Source organism: Tachypleus tridentatus, chromosome 3 (assembly GCF_004210375.1).
Source record: "Tachypleus tridentatus isolate NWPU-2018 chromosome 3, ASM421037v1, whole genome shotgun sequence".
NCBI lineage: Eukaryota > Metazoa > Arthropoda > Merostomata > Xiphosura > Limulidae > Tachypleus > Tachypleus tridentatus.
In genome coordinates, this window is record NC_134827.1 from 28,407,799 (window position 1) to 28,430,376 (window position 22,578).

At 36.2% G+C, this 22,578-nt stretch overlaps 1 protein-coding gene across 1 annotated transcript in view; it reads right to left on the bottom strand.

Moving 5' to 3' along the window:
• LOC143245774 (cell adhesion molecule Dscam2-like) overlaps window positions 1-22,578 on the bottom strand; it is a 73,236-nt gene that overhangs the window by 42,578 nt on the left and 8,080 nt on the right. The window contains exons 2-3 of the mRNA XM_076492028.1: window positions 3,679-3,834; window positions 1,333-1,494 (exon numbers count right to left, since the gene is read on the bottom strand). Of these exons, the coding sequence (XP_076348143.1) occupies window positions 1,333-1,494; window positions 3,679-3,834 (318 nt within the window). The remainder of the gene's footprint in view (window positions 1-1,332; window positions 1,495-3,678; window positions 3,835-22,578) is intronic.

A 22,578-nucleotide genomic window follows, 5' to 3' on the forward strand; every position in this document is an offset into this window, starting at 1 on the left:
ATTTTATTTGGATAAAATGCGAACCGCTCGACTTCAGAAACTCCAGATGGCTCTTTTATTATCATTGCATTCACAAGGAGTGGACCAAAAAGCAAATGGCTACCCCTTGAAAATGTTAGTAATTTGTCATATTTTTTACCATATTACAGAAAAATATGCAAAAATATGCATTTTTAGAACGCGATCAACGAGTTCTGTTCAAATATGAACTCAAATTCTAATTTTAATGTCGGCTTTTGTTACATACCTGAACTTTTCGTGATTTTAGTTACATATTCTCCTAACAAGTGTTGTGCACGTGCTGTTGTTTCTTAGATCTTATTATTCCAGTTAGGCTACAAAATGATCAAACATGTTTCTTTGTAATAACTGAACGTAAAAAGGAAACTCAAAATAAGACAAACGTTTCACAAGTTAACGTTTAGTCGGTATTCCCGTGGTCGGCCCGGCATGGCCAAGCGTGTTAAGGCGTGCGACTCGTAACCTGAAGATCGCGGGTTCGCATCCCCGTCGCGCCAAATATGCTCGCCCTTTCAGCCGTGGGGGCGTTATAATGTGACGGTGAATCCCACTATTCGTTGGGAAAAGAGTAGCCCAAGAGTTGGCGGTGGGTGGTGATGACTAGCTGCCTTCCCTCTAGTCTTACACTACTAAATTAGGGACGGCTAACACAGATAGCCCTCGAGTAACTTTGTGCGAAATTCATTAAAAAAAACAACAAATAAACAAGTATTCCCTTGGATTTCAGTATAGCTTCACATCGACGTGGTGTACTTTCAATAAGTTTGTACAGATATTCCTGAGTGATTGACTGCCATCCTTCTTCGAGTACCTCAAAAAATTCATCTTTCCTGTTTGGCTTGCGTTCTTTTGTTAATCGGTTTAACTCAGTCCATAAATTTTTAATCGTACTAACATCAGGTGACTGACCTGATCATTCCGTAACATCAGTTCTCTTATTTCTAAGATATCTTTTAACGACTCCATAATTTCAGAGAAACTCGTTTTGTCATTTTGTAGACTAACTGCGATAATAAGATCTGAGAACGTTCAGCACGTGCGCAACACTTGTTATGAGAAAATGTAACTAGAATCATGATAAGTTCAGGTATGTACACAAGCCAGTGTTAAACTGAGGATTTAAGATCATATTTCAACAGATCTCGTCGAGTGTGTACTAAAAACATAGTTTTACATATTTTTCTGTGTCTAATAAAAGGTACAACAAAATTAACAAAATTTTCAAGGGAGCGCTTTTTTTTTGTCCATCCCTTGTGACGAAAATGAATATTATGCAGAGCATTCAGTGAATTAAATATAGGCGTGTCTCACCTTTGACATTTAATGTAATAACCTTTCGCGAAACTGGACTACTTCGGGTTACGTCAGAACATTCGAAGTGACCCGCATCCTGATTTCGGTCTACGTTAGAGATGATCAAACTGCCGTTGGGATAGATCCGTTGACGTTGATTTTCAGGAAGTCGTCGCCCATCTGGAACACGCAACAAATCTGGTGTCATCGAACAACAAATTGGGCAATTTTAACAGGCTTATTCTATGGACTTTTTTATATGTTTTCTAGCATGTGTTTTTTTTTTATCAGATAAAGATACCCACGTATCGTGTCTCTATGCAGTGACTGATTTTGTTTTATAACTTTAGAAGGAAAGGTGCATGACTTAGAGTGTGCATTGGTTTCAAAATGGTGATTGTAATGATGTATGTATGTATGTTTTGGAATTTTGCACAAAGCTACTCGAGGGCTATCTGTGCTAGCCGTCCCTAATTTAGCAGTGTAAGACTAGAGGGAAGGCAGCTAGTCATCACCACCCACCGCCAACTCTTGGGCTACTCTTCTACCAACGAAAAGTGGGATTGAATGTCACATTATAGCGCCCCCACGGCTGGGAGGGCGAGCATGTTTAGCGCAACTCGGGCGCGAACCCGCAACCCTCAGATTACAAAGCGCACGCCTTAACGCGCTAGGCCATGCCAGGCCCTGATTGTAATGACATAAGAAAATTCGAAATACGTAACTTTAAGCAATTTTTTTTCAATCAGTACGTACACGGCTTATACTCTCAGAACATAATATTTTATTACTCAATATTTCATATTTCCTTACAGTTTTTTTTTGTCATAAAGATATGCATCTTATCTGTAAGTAAAATTAGTAGAGAAACTACTAAGTAATAGACAATACGTTGGTATATATTTGTCCAAGACTAACGTTATATCTGATATAAAACGACCCGGCATGGCCACGTAGTTTAAGACGTTCAACTCGTAATCTGAGGGTCGCAGGTTCGAATCCCCGTCGTACCAAACATGCTCGCCCTTTCAGCCGTGGGGGCGTTATAAAGTTTCGGTTAATCCCACTATTCGTTGGTAAAAGACTAGCCCAACAGTTGGCGGTGGGTCATGATGAGTAGCTGTTTTCCCTCTCGTCTTACACTGCTAAATTAGGAACGCTTAGCGCAGATAGCCCTCGTGTAGATGTGCTCGAAGTTCAAAAAACTTTGAAAAAACTTAGGAATATCATTTGAAATAACATTGTTTGTGTTAAAGTTTAGCCTAATGAATACATATTTTTATCTTACGTGCAATGCTTTTATATTGGGCTTAAGTTGGAATAAATACAATTGCAACTGAGTAGTGAGATACATGAAATAGTAATACTTATTTACTAAGAAGAACGACTTATAAATCATTAGGCGCATAAGTCACAGTAGAGACTGTAGTTACTTATTGAGGTATTCAAACAAGATACTCATTTTAAGCGTATTAATAACATAAAATATGCTCACACCAAAACTTAATTAACATTAACATATCTCAATTAAACCTATATAATATAAGGGCATAATTCTTCACTTTAGAATATATTATACATAAGCGCAGAATTTTTACATTTCAGAGCGTATTATACACAAATTCAGAAAATCTCATTCCAGAGCATATTATACATAAGCGCAGAATTTTTACATTTCAGAACGCATTATACATAAATTCAGAAAATCTCACTTCAGAGCGTATTAAACATCAGCGCAGAATTTTTCATTTCAAAGCGTATTATACACAAGTGCATAATTTTCACACTTCATAGCATATTATACACAAATTCAGAAAATATCATTTTAGAGCGTATAATAAGTAAGCTCAAACATTTTCATTTCAGAGCGTGTTAAACATAAGCGCAGAATTTTTTTTATTTCAAAGCGTATTATACGTAAGCTCAGAAAATCTAACTTTAGAGCATATTATAAGTAAGCGCAGAATTTTTACATTTCAGAGCGTATTAGATATGAACTCAGAATTTTTCACTTTAGAACGTATTATGAATACGCTTAACACTTTGAACATAACATTAAAATTAAAAAAATCTCTGCGAATCAAAACTAGAATAATTCTTAGTAAAAGTAGACAACTTTCCACACTTGTTATTATTATTATATGTTATAAATATGTACATTTTTGGATACTATAAACTTACTCATAGCTGGGCTACAAGAATGCTCCAGTTTTACAGTAAAAACCACTTGAACTACCTGAACACAAACTGAAGAAAGCTGTAAAAAAATTCGACACGTTTCGTTTTGTTGTCAAGAGTTAAACAGGTGTTTCAACATTGCCTTATTGAAGTAAGTGGTAGAAATATACCTTTCCTTACACCTACCCTTCTCCCAAGAAATTTCACCTCTCGCAGTAGCACCAATTGGACAATCCAGGACAGCAGTTTCTCCAGCGGTGATTGTAAAGTTCGAAGATGGACTAACGTATGGTAAACTAAGGACAGACGGACTTTGATATTCATTTCGTAGTTCGAAACACCCTAATAAAAAAAATGTTCATATTTGTTAGTAACAATCTGTTTTGACCACATAAACCGCACGTTCTGTGTCAAATACGAAAGGTGGCGTCCGCTGAAATTATGAATAATTTAAAGGGAAGAACTGTAATGGAACTGAAGTTAATCATAATGAAATGCTGTTTCTTAGGTAACTCATTAATAATCGAACACTAAATATAATATGACCTCTGAACAAACAGTAATATAATAATATTAAACACTAAATATAATATGACCTCAGAACAAACAGTAATATAATAATATTAAACACTAAATATAATATGACCTAAGAACGTACAGTAATATAATAATATTAAACACTAAATATAATATGACCTAAGAACGTACAGTAATATAATAATATTAAACATTAAATATAATATGAACTCAGAACGTACAATAATATAATAATATTAAACACTAAATATAATATGACCTCAGAACGTACAGTAATATAATAATATTAAACATTAAATATAATATGACCTCAGAACGTACAGTAATATAATAATATTAAACATTAAATATAATATGACCTCAGAACGTACAGTAATATAATAATATTAAACACTAAATATGATATGACCTCAGAACAAACAGTAATATAATAATATTAAACACTAAATATGATATGACCTCAGAACAAACAGTAATATAATAATATTAAACATTAAATATAATATGACCTCAGAACGTACAGTAATATAATAATATTAAACACTAAATATAATATGACCTCAAAACGTACAGTAATATAATAATATTAAACACTAAATATAATATGACCTCAGAACGTACCGTAATATAATAATATTAAATTAAATATAATATGACCTCAGAACGTACAGTAATATAATAATATTAAACATTAAATATAATATGACCTCAGAACGTACAGTAATATAATAATATTAAACATTAAATATAATATGACCTCAGAACGTACAGTAATATAATAATATTAAACACTAAATATAATATGACCTCAGAACGTACAGTAATATAATAATATTAAACACTAAATATAATATGAACTCAGAACGTACAATAATATAATAATATTAAACAGATGAAAACATCCATTACTAGAAATTCCAATAACAAAGTAATCTTGAAACAATATACTAACATATGAGAACATTATGTTTCTGATTCATGTTGTTACAACGCCTAATCTATGACGTTAATAAGGTTGTACTAATAACTCATACTGGTACAACGTCTGACATAAGACAGTTATAATACCATAGAGGAGATTTATCATGTTATAACTAAATAAATAATCTAAGACAAAGATAACGTTTTCTTAGTGATTTATGTTATAAATAATCTAAGACGTAGATAACGTTTTCTTAGTAATTTATGTTATAATAAATAATCTAAGACAAAGATAAAGCTTTCTTACTGATTTATTTTGTTACAACGTGTAGTATAAGACTGAATAAAGAATAGACTCATAAAGTAAAGATGTATTTTGTTAATTTACATGATACTAATGTGTGTGTGTTTTTTTTCTGATAGCAAAGCTACACTGGGCAATCCTCTGAGTCCACTATGGGGAATCGAACCCATGATTTTAGCGTTGCAGATATACTCACAGCTTTTATTCATTAACACTATTTTGATATATTGCTCATTTACGTTACAGAATCGCGTATGCCAATATTCCTCTTGCAACAAAGTTTAATGTTAACTTGTTAAAGGTAAACAGTTTTAATAAAGGTTAAAAAACACAACCATTAACGCACACGTGTTCCATTTAAATCGTATAACAGTATGAAAAAAAAACACAATTTACCAATTTTACTCCTACCAGTCGAACAGCTGGGGTGCTACAATCAAAGGAACTACGACTATTTAACACAGGTATGGACCGACACGTAGTCTTCGCTATTAAACAGGAAAAAAGGAAAGTAAAGTTCTATTTTAATTAATGAAACTTTCCCTACCAAGCCGTAGTACATTATATCCAACCCTGGGAGGCTGATAACACGTGATTTATGACGTAGGAATACGGAGATGATTGATTGCTTTCTGAATTAAAAAAAAGAACGAAAAAGAATTATCTTTACGTACACTCCGTACCTAAAATGTAACAAATTTCTAGAAGTAACAGAGTAACATTGTAAGGTAAGTTACATTACCCACCCTTTATTTCATTTTACGTAAAATTAGCGTCTGTGAAAACTTTTATGAGTTACGTATTTCCTAGGAATAAGTTTCGAGAAACGTTTTTTTAATGGCATACGTTTCGTAAATAATTGTAGTTGTGTTTATTTGGTCTTCGAAAATAACACTTCTGTCTGAAATCACAAGCAATAGAATTCTTTATTGTGTACGCAATAAAAAAAATGTTCATTTCAGAGCATCGTACATAATGTTAATTTACCATGAAGACCCCCTCCTGTAAAAATCAAACATGGACTATTTTTGTGTTTTCGAAACTTTTACATTAATAACAAAAATACGTTTAAAGTCAATAATGGTTACGTTAGACGAATCTGGCTGACTTTCTGCAGTTCGCGTGAGGAGCCTATGTTCGCATGAACGCTTATTGGTAATAGTTGCCATTAAGAGGAACACATTTCTTCTTTATCGTGAATTGGAAAATGCGGGTAAAACGCTTTGGCAGTGCGCGAAATTTAACATTTGTGTTCATATTTCTGCTAGACTTTCAAATTTAACAAATCAAAGCAAGTGTGATATGAAACGTGTTAAGTTAACATCATTACGACCAGCCGAGAATTCTTGTCCAGAGCTGAAACAAACCAGGTTCGTCAAGAAATTCCCACCAATCGATCTATAGACTTCTTTAGGTGAAAACTACATTCAGTGTTTTCCATTATTCAGTCCTAAACGATCGACTTTTAAAAAAATCCAAAATAATTCAACTTCGTTAATGTGTCACGTGTTACTAAAGAAATGTGTATGTGTGTATGTCTAGTTCGAAGCTATGCCACAATGGTCACTGTGCCCACCGCAGCAGTCAAACTTCGGATTTCAGCGTTGTAAATTACTAGTGTTCCACCACAGAGAAGGGAAGACCACTCTTTAGTACTCGGAGAGCATCACAAAATAATTGGTGAATATAATTTGGCACCGGCTAGTTAAAAAAAAAAAAGATTAACCAAACCAACTATAGGCTTTGTTGCTCGTATGAAGTAACCGTAATAAGAAACAAAACTGGATTTTTAAAACCTTTCCTACCGGTATTTATTGAGCGAACTTTCAGCTCCAACTTTATTCTTGAAGGCGTCTAGAAACTTTTACACAGTGTAATCGTTAACATGATGATGGCCCCAAGACAAGTCCTAGCAAGTCTAAAGTAAACTTCTTAACCCTAATTAGGAGCCATGCATAGCTGATAAAGTCTAATTAAAAGTGAATTTGTTCACCAACTACTTGCCTTTGTTCATCAGGGCTCTGATTTCTCAGTCTTAGTGCAACTGAAATTTTTTTAAATTTCAAATTAAAATCTGTTTTCTGCTTAGAATATTAAACAATTTCTATGCTGCAGACGACGGATTATCTGTACGATAATTAATGGTTTTTTTTTCAGTTTTCATGTGAACGTAAATCACCTTATTTTTTATCGTTTATTTATAAAATGAATACTGAATGGAATAGATTCTCTTGGTGTCTGTGATGACATTTGTCGTACGTGAAGATAAACAACACATGGGTCAAAATTTCGAGGATCTTTGAGATTAACATTGCTGTTCGAACTACCAAAAGCTAATACATCTGTGAAGTTGTTGTTTATAGAAGTAGGCCTCTTGAGAGAACACGCGTAACTTATAACTGTTGTTCACAGTGTGTGACCTTGTAATTAAATATCCTCTTATTCAACGAGTGTAAATTTATAATGTTCGAATGTTACTGATGAAGTGAAAAACTGAACATTTAGCAACATTTCACTGAGCGTTCCAGCTGGCATGAAAACTCAGAAGTTCAAAGTTGTCATCGTTCTCACAACTACCATATTACGAATGATATAATAAGGACAATGTAATAAAGTATTAACATTACGTAAGCAACCAAACCTTTCATCCAATTAGCCAACCTCCTGGATAATCCTGTTTATGTTTTCGTGTGGTTGTCTTCCAGCACATAAAGAATGGATGTGCTTCCCTGAAAACCGGACCGACATTTTATAGGTGCGTACAAGATAAGGTAAAGGTTCTTTTAAACTGGGACAACTTTGTAGATAGATACACTAGGGACAGTAAGGTCACAGAGGGCAAGCTTCTTCCCATAGGTCTGATTCGATAGATTAAGAAAAACAGGCCAGCTTTAACAACATCTTAGTGACCCATTCTCATGATATATCTCCATAACACGGAATAAAAATAGATAGCTCCAGTAGCGTGAAGCGACACCTGCCCAAGATATTTAAACCGCAATTTTTTACAGTTATCAAGAAAGTTTTTGATACTTTTCGAGTTTACAGAAGAAAAAATACTGAATATGATGTGTTTCAAAACCTTTATTACCCTGGAAATTGATAAGAAAAAATCGCAAATCGCTCAGTTCAATATCTGTATTAACTTTAAGCGTCACATATTCTTTTCTGAAGCACACTCATTCAAATATGAAACATGAAGCAAAAACAAAACAAAAACCTTTGCTAATCTGTATCGGATTTCTCTTCTATTGTTTTATTATTATTCAGTTCACGATATTTCTATTACAATATTAGCAACCATTTTCATGTTGCGATGAATTATTCATAGAAAGATTTGTTGATTGCTAACCAAAACTGCATATCTTGAAAATATTTGTGGGTTTGTAACCACTGTATTAAAGAAATAGTTGCAACTCATGGTACATAATAATGTATTTTTTTTTTCAGTAAATTTTATTATGTTTCAATTCCAAATGTACAAGTGTATTAATAACTTATTTATCGCTTCCCTAGTGATACGGGTCCGGCATGGCCAGGTTGTTAAGGCACTCGACTCGTAAACCAAGGGTCGCGGGTTCGAATCTCTGTCGCACCAAAAATGCTCGCCCTTTCAGCTGTGGTGACGTTATAATGTTGCGATCAGTTCCACTACTCGTAGGTAAAAGAGTAGCCCAAGGGTTGGCGATGAGTGGTGATGACCAGCTGCCTTCCCTCCAGTCTTACACTGCTAAATTGGGGACGGCTAACGCAGATAGCCCTCGTGTAGCTTTGCGCGATATTCAAAACAAGCCATACTAAACCCTAGTAATGTAATCTACATTTTGTACTTAGTTCATTTAGTACGAGATATCTTCTTTACATAATAGAACTGACGAGATATCTTTAAGATAATAGAAACATAATATCATTTCTAAATGTTGTTCAGCTAAGACTGAACTTTTGGTAATGTGTATAATCTGTGCCTAAAAAAAACATTAAGAGACTTTTTCCTTCTTATTAAGAGCATGTAGTTCTACCTCCTGTGTCCCTCTCCAACGTTTCGTTATTCATTCGGAAGTAACAAATCGTACAATAGTATCCACCCTCTTAATTAGGCGCTCAAGTTCCGATAATAAGAAAAACGTCACTTTGATACGCACACACATTTGACGACACATTTAACGCGTTGTTGAAGCAGAAATTTTGAAATTTCTTGGACAATGAGTTACGTTTCATTTGCCTTCCAATCAATAATGATTTTGTCTTTTCTAGTTGTCGAGTGCAAACAGACCGTCACCGTAAAAACACCTTTCTGTGAAATTATTTTTGTAGCATCGATTACCGGGTATCGAATGGTAATGCCCTATTTTATGGCTCATATTTTCATGTAAAAAAATAATAAACACCCACTTTATGTTTCAACTGTAGGTATGGTTTTTAAAGCTACCTGATGTCTAATTTTTAAGAAATGTGTGTGTGTGTGTTTTCTTATAGCAAAGCCACATCGGGCTATCTGCTGAGCCCGCCGAGGGGAATCGAATCTCTGATTTTAGCGTTGTAAATCCGTAGACTTACCGCTTTGCGTTGGGCAGTTTTTAAGAATGATTAAGAAATAATTATTAAGAAGGACAAAAAATTGTATAGAGTACTTTCAATATCAATAGGTTTGTTTTTAATTTCGCGCATAGCTACTCGAGGGCTATCTGCGCTATCCGTTCCTAATTTAGTAGTGTAGGACAAGAGGAAAGGCAACTAGTCTCCACCGCCAACTCTTGGGCTACTCTTTTACCAACGAATAGGAGGATTGAACGTAACATTATAACGCCCCCACGGCTAAAAGGGCGAGCATGTTTGGCGCGACGGGGATGCGAACCCGTCGACCCTCAGGTTAGGAGTCGCACGCCTTAACCCACCTGACCATGCCGGGCCTGTCAATAGCGAAAAAAATGTAATAAGTAGAATTAATTTATATTTGTTTTTGTTGAAATATGGCTGTAAAAATTTTATTAAATAAATATTTTTGAGGAATTAGGAGTTCGTCCCTTTTTTCTTGTCCCTCTGGTGTCTAACTGACTGAAATGCTCTCCGATAATTGAAGAATTCGTGATGAAGGACCATATGTTACCTAATTGTGTGCAGTTATATCAAAATGATGAAGAGCTTGTCCTTTACGTTTTCCTTTTTGCTTTACTATATTTACGAATTCGCGAAAATGTAAAAGTATCCATTACAGGGTTTGTAATCGACAAAAAGAACAAGGAAACGCTTCCACAGAGAAACAACAAAAGACTCGAACTAAGTACAGCAATAATTCTGTGTTCAGTTTCGATTATATTTCAACACTAAGGTATAAGAACCGTTTTAGCATATAATACATCAAACATAAAGTGCTTTGAAAAAAAACCAAAACAACAACAACTTTTAAAGAGATGACAAATGGGATAATCATTGGAAACATTCCAACAAACCCTTGGCATGTCAAGGAGATTCTTATGGTTCAAAAACTTCATGTTCGTTTTCCAGATAATTGAGACATTTACAGAAGATTTTAAAGAATTCGACACAACGATTGATATCTTATATGTTGAGAAGAAATGCAATAAACGAAAACAAATTGCAACGAGATGAAATATTTAAAATAATAATAAAATAAAGTGTAAGTATTATTATTTTCACGACTTAACTCACTTATTTTTTTTTTTATCTTGGTGTCATATTTCAATTATGGACCGGCATAGCCTGGTGGTTAGGGACGTTCAATCCGTAATCTTAGGGTCGATGGTTCGAATCCCTCTCACACCAAACACGTTCCCTCTTTCAGCCTTTGGGGTGCTATAATATGACGGTCAATCCTAATATTCATTGGTCAAAGAGGAGTCCAACAGTTGGCGGTGGGTTGTGATGACTAGCTTCCTTCCCTCTATTCTTACACTGCAAAATTAGGGACGGCTAGCGCAGATAGCTTTCGTGTAGCTTTGCGCGAAATTCGAAAGAAACATGTTTCAATTACATTTAGAATGAATTATAAAATTCTGGAAATGTTTGGGTTTTATGACATCTTTCCTTTGTCAATATCATCTTATATCAGTTTATTGAAATTCTCAAAATACTGCTTAGGGATTTTTATATCTAATCCTTAGTTGCTCATGGCGTAGTAAGAACACCAGCAAGCCACTTTGCTTTATAACTTCAATTCACTTAAAATTCCGTGAAAGGCGTTTCAAATTTTGGCTAAAACGAGTCAGTTTACGAATTTTTGAATGAAAAGAAAGTATAGTTACGATCTCATATCGCGTAACCAACCCACACGCTATATATGTAAACGTAATGGCGTTTGAACTGCACCTGCTGGCGGCTGATTGCCACTTAGATATTTTAGATCGATATTCCAGTTGGAACGGGCGTAATTAGTACCAACAATGAGCTACTTTGCTTACGATTTGTTTCTTTTAGTGCAAACCCACACAGGGCTATCTGTTGTGTTCACCCTGGAGGATTGGACCCCGGAGTTTAGAGTCGTAAGTTCGTAAACTTAGCGCTGTCCCACCAGAGGAGCTCCAATTCGCCCTCCAAGTGGTGACACAACGTTATTTCTTTGGACTTAACAATGTTAGAAATTGGATTTCAATACCCGTAGTGGGCAGAGCACAGATAGTCCGTTGTGTAGTTTTGTGTTTAATTATAAACAAACAAAAGCTCCAATTCATTAGAAATTCTGGGTGGGGGCGCTACACTATAGCGAGTCAAGTTATATATTTGGGAATTAAAAAAAAAAGTTTAGTAAAGTGTTCCCTATCCCTAAAACAACACACTCAATAGATCCCTAAAGGTAACGATAATTGAATTGCGCCTCGTAGTGACTGGTTTGATAGTTGTTAACAAGCCGCCTATTTAGTCGTGCACTATCTTACGTACCCACTTTTTTGCTGTTTGTTTGGGATCAAAACCATGTGGGACTGACTGTCTGCTTTGACCATGGCTAGGAAATCATGTCGCATTTTAGAATTACAAGTTCTTTATCTTACATGTTTTGAATTTTATAGCTTAGAGTTAACCATGTTTCTCTTTGTTCCTTTTCTTCAGAGATCTTACCGACTATTTAAATTATCTAATATTTGTGTCTTGATCACAGTTAAGTGCGTATTAATTCAAATTAGTGGTAAATGTTTTAAGAGGTTCCCGAGTCGTTATATGAATCTCTGAGATACTAGCTCAGCATGACCAGGTGGTTAAGGCACTCGACTCGTAATCTGAGGGTCGCGGGCTTGAATCCCCGTCACACCAAACACGCTCGCCCTTTCAGCCATGGGAGCGTTATAATGTGATGGTCAATCCCACTATTTTTGGTAAAAGAGTTGCCCAATAGTTGGCGGTGGGTGATAATGACTAGCTGCCTTCCTTTTAGTCTTACACTGCAAAATTAGGAACATAGCGCAGATAGCCCTCGAGTAGCATTGCGCGAAATTTAAAACAAACCAAACACCATCAAAACTTGCCAATACAACCAAGTGAGTCAATGCACGAACTGTTGTCGATCCACAGAACCAACTGCTGGGTAATGCATTTAACACAATACACAGCTGATAATTACCACACAACTGTGTAAATACGACCGCATTTCTTGCCATGACGGATTTTTAAATTAGAGAAATGAGACATTTTAAGGTTCTTCATTTAGAAAGTAGTTAGAGTGACGACATGTTTAGATATTCGTGGTTTCGCTGATAGAAAGCAACGTATTTGAGACATTTCTCTGCTATCCATATGAATAGTTTTTACACTTGTCACGAGTCCTAAATATCAGAGATGGTAGGGCACAGCGTATGACCCTACAACAAAAGGGAGACTAGTGTGACAGTGATACTTCATGATTCTGTTTGTTACAACAAAAGGGGAGACTACTGTGACAGTGATACTCCACGAATCTGTTTGTTACAACAAAAGGGGAGACTAATGTGACAGTGATACTCCATAAATCTGTTTGTTACAACAAAAGCGGAGACTACTGTGACAGTGATACTCCACGAATCTGTTTGTTACAACAAAAGGGGATACTACTGTGACAGTGATACTAAATAAATCTGTTTGTTACAACAAAAAGGAGACTAGTCTGACAGTGATACTCCATGATTCTGTTTGTTACAACAAAAGGGGAGGCTACTGTGACAGTGATACTCCATGAATCCGTTTGTTACAACAAAAGGGGAGACTAATGTGACAGTGATACTCCACGAATCTGTTTGTTACAACAAAAGGGGAGACTACTGTGACAGTGATACTCCACAAATCTGTTTGTTACAACAAAAGGGAAGACTACTGTGACAGTGATACTCCATGAATCTGTTTGTTACAACAAAAGGGGAGACTACTGTGACAGTGATACTCCACGAATCTGTTTGTTACAACAAAAGGGGAGACTACTGTGACAGTGATACTCCATTAATCTGTTTGATACAACAAAAAGGAGACTAGTGTGACAGTGATACTCCATGATTCTGTTTGTTACAACAAAAGGGGAGGCTACTGTGACAGTGATACTCCACGAATCCGTTTGTTACAACAAAAGGGGAGACCAGTGTGACAGTGATACTTCGTGAATCTGTTCGTTACAACAAAAGGGAAGACTAATGTGATAGTGATACTCCATGAATCTGTTTGTTACAACAAAAGGGGAGACTACTGTGACAGAGATACTCCACGAATCTGTTTGTTACAACAAAAGGGGAGACTACTGTGACAGTGATACTCCACAAATCTGTTTGTTACAACAAAAGGGAAGACTAATGTGACAGTGATACTCCACGAATCTGTTTGTTGCAACAAAAGGGAAGACTAATGTGACAGTGATACTTCATGAATCTGTTTGTTACAACAAAAGGGGAGACTAGTGTGACAGTGATACTCCATGAATACGTTTGTTACAACAAAAGGGAAGACTAATGTGACAGTGGTACTCCATGAATCTGTTTGTTACAACAAAAGGGGAGACTACTGTGACAGTGATACTCCATGAATCTGTTTGTTACAACAAAAGGGGAGACTAGTGTGACAGTGATACTCCATGAATCCGTTTGTTACAACCAAAGAGGAGACTACTGTGACAGTGATACTCCACGAATCTCTTTGTTACAACAAAAGCGGAGACTAATGTGACAGTGATACTCCACGAATCTGTTTGTTACAACAAAAGGGAAGACTAATGTGACAGTGGTACTCCATGAATCTGTTTGTTACAACAAAAGGGAAGACTAATGTGACAGTGATACTCCATGAATCTGTTTGTTACAACAAAAGGGGAGACTACTGTGACAGTGATACTCCATGAATACGTTTGTTACAACAAAAGGGAAGACTAATGTGACAGTGATACTCCATGAATCTGTTTGTTACAACAAAAGGGGAGACTACTGTGACAGTGATACTCCATGAATACGTTTGTTACAACAAAAGGGAAGACTAATGTGACAGTGGTACTCCATGAATCTGTTTGTTACAACAAAAGGGGAGACTACTGTGACAGTGATACTCCATGAATCTGTTTGTTACAACAAAAGCGGAGACTAATGTGACAGTGATACTCCACGAATCTGTTTGTTACAACAAAAGGGAAGACTAATGTGACAGTGGTACTCCATGAATCTGTTTGTTACAACAAAAGGGGAGACTACTGTGACAGTGATACTCCATTAATCTGTTTGTTACAACAAAAGGGGAGACTACTGTGACAGTGATACTCCATGAATACGTTTGTTACAACAAAAGGGAAGACTAATGTGACAGTGGTACTCCATGAATCTGTTTGTTACAACAAAAGGGAAGACTAATGTGACAGTGATACTCCATGAATCTGTTTGTTACAACAAAAGCGGAGACTAATGTGACAGTGATACTCCATGAATCTGGTTGTTACAACAAAAGGGGAGACTAGTGTGACAGTGATACTCCATGAATCCGTTTGTTGCAACAAAAGGGGAGACTAGTGTAACAGTGATACACCATGAATCTGTTTGTTACAACAAAAGGGGAGACTAGTGTGACAATGATACTCCATGAATCCGTTTGTTACAACAAAAGGGGAGACTAGTGTGACAGTGATACTCCATGTACCTTTTTGATACAACAAAAGGGGAGACTAGTGTGACAGTGATACTCCATGAATCCGTTTGTTACAACAAAAGGGGAGATTAATGTGACAGTGATACTCCACGAATCTGTTTGTTACAACAAAAGGGAAGACTAATGTGACAGTGATACTCCATGTACCTTTTTGATACAACAAAAGGGGAGACTAGTGTGACAGTGATACTCCATGAATCTGTTTGTTACAACAAAAGGGGACACTACTGTGACAGTGATACTCCATGAATCTGTTTGTTACAACAAAAGGGGAGACTAGTGTGACAGTGATACTCCATGAATCTCTTTGTTATGCATATTTTACGATATTGAGCTCGTGTTATCATCCATCTCTTGAAAAACAATTTTTGTCAACGTTGTGATCAGCTCGGTTAGTGTAATGCGTAGCTCTGTTTGTTTGTTTCGTTGTTGAGCAGACACCTACACAATGGTCTATGCACGAGGGAGTTAAAACCGATTTTTATGGTTCTAAGACTTACAGCTGAGCCACCTGGAAGCACATAGTGCGTGAGAAAATTCAGAAGAAAAAAAAGTAGAAAAACGAAACAAATGAATAATCATAATTTGTAAAGAAGTAAAATTGTTGAAATTGATTATTAATTAAACAATAGCCCTGATTGTTTGGTTTGGTTGTTTTAATATCGCCCGAAGCTACACGAGAGCTATCTTCATTAGCCGTCCCTAATTTAGCAGTCCATGTTTAGAGGGAAGGCAGCTAGTCATCACCACCCACCGCCAACTTTTGGGCTACTCTTTTACCAACGAATAGTGGGACTGACCGCCACATTATAACGCTCCCACAGCTGAAAAGGCGGGAATGTTCGGTGTGAGGGGGATTCGAACCCGCTACTCTCAGATTACGAGTCGAGATCCTTCACCACCTGGCCACGCCAGGCCAAAATATATTGTGTAATAAAATTCAGACACTGTCTGGTCTAGAACTTTGTTTGTTTTTGAATTTCGCGCAAAGCTTCACGAGAACTATCTGCGCTAGTCATCCTTAATTTAGCAATGTAGGACTAGAGGGAAGGCAGCTAGTCATCACCATCCTCCCCCAATTCTTAGGTTACTATTTTACTAACGAGTAGAGGGAGCGACCGTCACATTATAACGCCCCACACGGCTGAAAGGGCGAGCATGTTTGATGTGACAGGGACTCGAACCCGCGACCCTCGGATTAGGAGTCGAGTTTCTTAACCACCTGGCCATGCCGGGCCGCCGTTACTGTTCTACGGCGAATAGAATAAGTTAGAACGTTATAATAACGATGCCGGGTTTTTGGTCTGCCCTTGGTAAAATAAATGCTGGAAAGACAGAATTTGTTTTAGAAATTTGATTTTTGTTACAAAGCTTCGTTTGTTCAATAATTGTTTTATTTTTTCACCACGTTTTTATGAATTTTTAACTTTTCCGCTACGAAATATTCTGAATTATTAATATTTGAGTTCACTTAATAATTCAAAGCCTGTTTCATTTCAGGCTTTTGCATGATGTTGAAACAGTTGCGTTCGATAATTTTCTTCTTGAGTATCACCACCGCGCTAAAGTCGAAAACAAGTTGATGTTAATGGTTAGTTTGAAAAACATAATAAGGTTCAGTCAGGTTTGTAGGATTCTTTCTTACTGTCAGTCGTGTGGACGACATCAGTAGATAAGTTGTGGACGCATGAAAACTAAACCTTTTCAAAACTCTTGGGCCCTGGCATGGCCAGGTGGGTTAAGACGTTCGATTCGTAATCTGAGGGTCGCTGGTTCGAATTCCGGTCGCACCAAACATCCTCACCCTTTCAGCCGTCGGGGCGTTATAATGTTACGATCAATCCCAAAGAGTAGCCTAACAATTGGCAGTGAGTGGTGATGACTAGCTGCCTTCCGTCTAGTGTTACACTGCTAAATTAAGGACGTGTAGCTCCGTGCGAAAATCAAAAACAAACAAACAGAAATTTCATGAATTTATCAAAATTGTCGGGATATGCAAGGTTTAAAATTGAAAATGTATCGATATACTCCGAGTGTTTCACTTAGATAAACTGTAAAAATATATATATTTATTGTTTTACTTCTAACTTTTGGGCTTAAATAAAGCAGAAATATAAAGTTATGGTCATACTCCAAACATTTTTCTTAGAAAAACTGTAAAAAATGAATATAGTGTCATATTCCAAAACTTAGGCTTAGATAAACTTTTAAAAAAATAAATATATTGTCACACTCTAAACCCTTGGGCTTAGATAAACTGAAAAACGTGTAAATATTGTCATACTCCAAATCTTTTGGCTTAGATAAACTGGAAAACGTGTAAATATTGTCATTCTCCAAGCCTTTTAGCTCAGATTAACTGGAAAAAAATATATATTGCCATACTCCAAATTTTTTGGCTTAGGTAAACTGGAAAACGTGTATATATTGGCTTAGATTAACTGGAAAAAAATATATATTGCCATACTCCAAATCTTTTGGCTTAGGTAAACTGGAAAACGTGTATATATTGGCTTAGATTAACTGGAAAAAAATATTGTCATACTCTAAACCTTTCAGCTTGATAAACTGAAGACAAATTTAAAACGTCTCCTATATTGCAGGTTTATAGATTATAACTGAAAACGATAAAAAAAAAGATTTGTTAAAGTGTCTCTGAGTTACTTCTACCCACCTCATGCTATAGTTTTCAACTGACAAGAAATGAGATTTGCTAACACACTGTCAAACCTACCACAGTAAAGCTTTCAGTCGTCGCTAACATACGATACAACGTCAGAGCGTAACCATATGTTGGGTTTCCAGTATCCAGGTAATATTCATCATGGTTGCAACGCCATATAAAAATACATTCAAAAGTTTCCATAGATCACCTAGACGTAAATGTTCTAGAATTTTGTTTGTTGTTTTCTACACAAGTAGCTGCATTTATTCAGCTTCGACTAATGACATGGCCTGTTTCCAAAGTTCTGTTGACAACAACTGCATGGTGCATACGTTTCTGAATCAAAAATATATTGCTTCAGATCAAGCCATTCATTTGCTAGATGAAAAATTTTCTAAGTCAGTACAGTTTCTTTTTTTATTATAAAAGTTTTTGATAAAGACTCAGTAGGCTGTAAAGAAAATAGACGGTTGTGGTTTAGAAAGTAAGCCTTAAGCCGTGTTGGGAATTTTCAGCTGATTCTAACGTAATGAATGGTACAGAAAGCTCTTTGGCTTTGCATCGATTGTTAATTTGCCTTAGAATGTAACGTGTCTCGGTAACATGTAACTTTCGTTTTGTTTGCATCTAACAGCGAACCTGCACAATAGACTTCTGTGTTGTTTTCATTGGAGGGATCAAATCCTAAATTATAAAGTGGTTTAAGCCTCGATAGCTCAGCGGAAAAGTATAATTAGGCTTTGATAGAAACTTTTTTAAACTCATCAAAAGATATATATTGAAGCTAAGTTCATTTTCTGATAGATGAAACAAAGTGACGTCTCATATTTTTGGATGGATAAAAAGTATATTTTGAAACGTTTTCTCTTATAAAACTGTAAGAAAGCTTTTTTCCTAACATTTATGTCTCCGGATTTACAACGCTAAAATCAGGGGTTCGATTCCCCTCGGTGGGCTGAGCAGATAGCCCAATGTGGCTTTGCTATAAGAAAACACACACACACAAACACACACTAAGAAATCGATTGTTTGAACATAACAAAATGATTACTTTCGCCCCCCGCTAGTACAGCGGTATGTCTCCGGATTTACAACGCTAAAATCAGGGGTTCGATTCCCCTCGGTGGGCTGAGCAGATAGCCCTATGTGGCTTTGCTATAAGAAAAAAACAACAACAAAAAAAACTTTCCTAACCATCTGAAGTTTTAAAACGTTTACTTTAAAAATCAACTGTTATTTGTTAATTTATCCAGTTCTCATCTTATTCGTTGGTACAAAGAGCTGAGCATTTTAAATAACAGCTGGTCGAAAAGAACTTAGAATTTTAAAGTTGTTTATAAAATCCACAGAAACAACTTTTATAAAACAAACCAGTTTTGATTTTTCCACTCATTATCAAAACAAGAATATATTTTCAAGTTTCGTTGTTTGTTTGTTTGTTTTGAATTTCGGGCAAAGCTACTCGAGGGCTGTCTGAGCTAGTCGTTTCTAATTTAGTAGTGTAAGACTATAGAGAAGGCAGCTAGTCATCACCATCAACTCTTGGGATACTCTTTTACCAACAAATAGTGGGATTGACCGTCACATTATAATGCCCCCACGATTGAAAGGGGCGAGCATGTTTGGTGAGACGGGGACTCGAACCCGTGACCCTCAGATTACGAGTTGAGTGCTTTAACCACCTGGCCACGCGGGGCCTATTGTACTATGATGCAATGTACGAAGTGAGACGTCAGCAAATGTGTCACAAGTTCACTTTAATTATATTTTATTAGCTGAACATATAGTCAATATTCAACATTCGAATTTTCATTGTGTCATTAGTTTATCAGTTTAAAAGGACGTAAGTTAAACACTACGATTAAATACCTATAGATTAGCAGACAAAGGAAACCCATTGTACGAACAAAATCAAATACACAGTTTGAGCTATTTAACTGAAACGTGTTCTTTTACTCAACTGTGTTATGCATCTACCAGTTAGACCTTTATCGATTGTACAACTCACGTTAATAGTGTTTTAGAACCAGAGGTTAGAAGTTTTATCAAAATCATCTTGTGCTGTGTGTAGCTTTTCGTCAGATTTATCGAGTCGAAACAGAAATGCATTAACGTTCCTTTCTTGATATTACATAGAACCAATTTAACGTTCAGTTGACTGCGGCTATTGGCGTGGTAAACTTCTGAGAAGAGAGAACTGTTATGACCAAGACTTTGTTTACTTATCTTTTGATATAACTGAAATTTTCAAGAAAGGTACTCGTTGTTAAGTACGGTAAAAATGTTTAGAGAGGGTATTTGAATCAAATTAATTAATTTTTGGTCTAGTGGTTAGTGTTACTGAACTGCATATCCAAAGGTTCATGGTTTATACCCCTTTACCCGCTAAACTGTGCTCCAAATGTTTGTTCTATTTGGGTAACGGTAAAGTTCTAGTGTTCTATTAGGATAATGGTAAAGTCTTAATGTTCTATTAGGAGAATGGTAAAAATCTTGTGTTCTATTAGGATAATGGTAAAGTCTTAATGTTCTATTAGGAGAATGGTAAAACCTTGTGTTCTATTAGGGTAATGGTAAAAGTCTCGTGTTCTATTAAGATAATGGTAAAGTCCTAATTTTATTAGGGTAATTGTAAAGTCCTATTGTTCTATCAGGGTAATTGTAAAGTCCTATTGTTCTATCAGGGTAATTGTAAAGTCCTATTGTTCTATCAGGGTAATTGTAAAGTCCTATTGTTCTATCAGGGTAATTGTTAAAGCCCACTATTCAATTATATAACAGCAGTGGAAGAGTTGACAGTAGGCGATGTTAACAGCTTTATTTCTAGCGTTTTATTTTAACATTATGACGGCTGTGTTTGGGTAGCCCTTTATTTAGCTTTGAAAACAAAGGTGTGAAACAAACAAACAAACGTTTTAGGTATATGCCGATTCCGAGAAGAATTTGGTTCGTTTTGAATTTCGCGCAAAGCAACACGAGGGCTATCTGCGCTAGCCGTCCCTAATTTGGCAGCGTAGGACTAGGGGCAAGGCAGCTAGTAACCACCACCCATCGCCAACTCTTAGGTTTCTCTTTTACCAACGAATAGTGGGATTGACCGTAACATTATAACGCCTCCACGGCTGAAAGGGCGGGCATGTTTGGTGTGACGGGAATTCGAACCTGTGACCCTCGAATCACGAGTCGAGTGCCTTAACCACCTGGCCATGCTGGGCCCCGACAAAAAAACCCTGACGTATTACATTTCGGGTATTGCTCATGTTCCTCAGGAAGTAAGATTACCATTCAAATGGTTCGAATCAGAAAGGAATCCAAATAATCTGTAATAATTCGGAAAGTGGTCCTTTTTTCAGTCACGGGTTAATGATACTTTGTGTATATATATTAACTGTCATAACATATGTTTCTGGAATTCTCCCGAGAAATATGCACAACGTATAAAAGCAGATTTTGATGTCTTAGAAAATTATATTTAACACCACTCATAAATTATTACAAACAATAACTGGTTGCAGAAATACTGTAATATGTCTAGTGGTTTATTATAAGCATTTGCAAAGTAAGTTCACCAGTACTTGAACTTGGGGATTGTAGTAACAAAGTGATAAAGACAGGCTTAAAAAAGTAAATAGACGCTTTAGAAGAATTGCACATGATGACTTCCATATTAACATTAACCTAATAAAGAACCCAGAACGACGAAGAAAAACAGTTCCTACAGTTGAATAATAAGCTTATTCAATTTATGTGTTTGTTTGTTTGTTTGTAATTTTGTGCAAAGCTACTCGAGGGCTATCTGCGCTAGTGTCCCTAATTTAGCAGTGTAAGACTAGAGGGAAGGCAGCTAGTCATCACCACCCACCGCTAACTCTTGGGCTACTCTTTTACCAACGAATAGTAGGATTGACCGTCACATTATAACGTCCCCACGGCTGAAAGAGCGAGCATGTTTTTGTGCGACGGGGATTCGAACCCGCGACTCTCGGATTACGAGTCAAACGCCTTAACCCACCTGGCTATGCTGGGCCTGTCAGTTTATATGACGGTCACTGATAACCAGTTTGTTTATCTTAAAGAATTTAAAACGAGTTTGACTATTTCATATGAATTATTCCATATTTCTGGATATATCATAAATCGAAACTTACTCAATGGAAAACTTAGGATTATCATATATAAAATTCACTTAATCCGTAGCAAAACTACAAGTTTATCTGTGGCTTCGTGTTTTATAGATTTATCTGTTGTGATTGTTTCCTTGTGACGCTATTAACTTATCAGTGGCTACGTGTTTCGTAGGTTTATCTGATGTCCTTGGCTCACAGCGAAGTTACGGTTTTGTCAAGGATTACACATTCGTGAATTTTGAAGTCTATAAACTTGCACAGGTTATTCTGAATTCTTTGGTCAGCTGAGTACTAATCATTTGTGGATTAACTTTCCATGTAAATGTCCAGTGTTGTTGAGCTGTCGTAAATGTGATAGTTAATATTTAGATGCAGGGTTCGTATAATTTACTGAGCGAAAACAGAAGATAGTTAATGGTTATACCTTAAATACA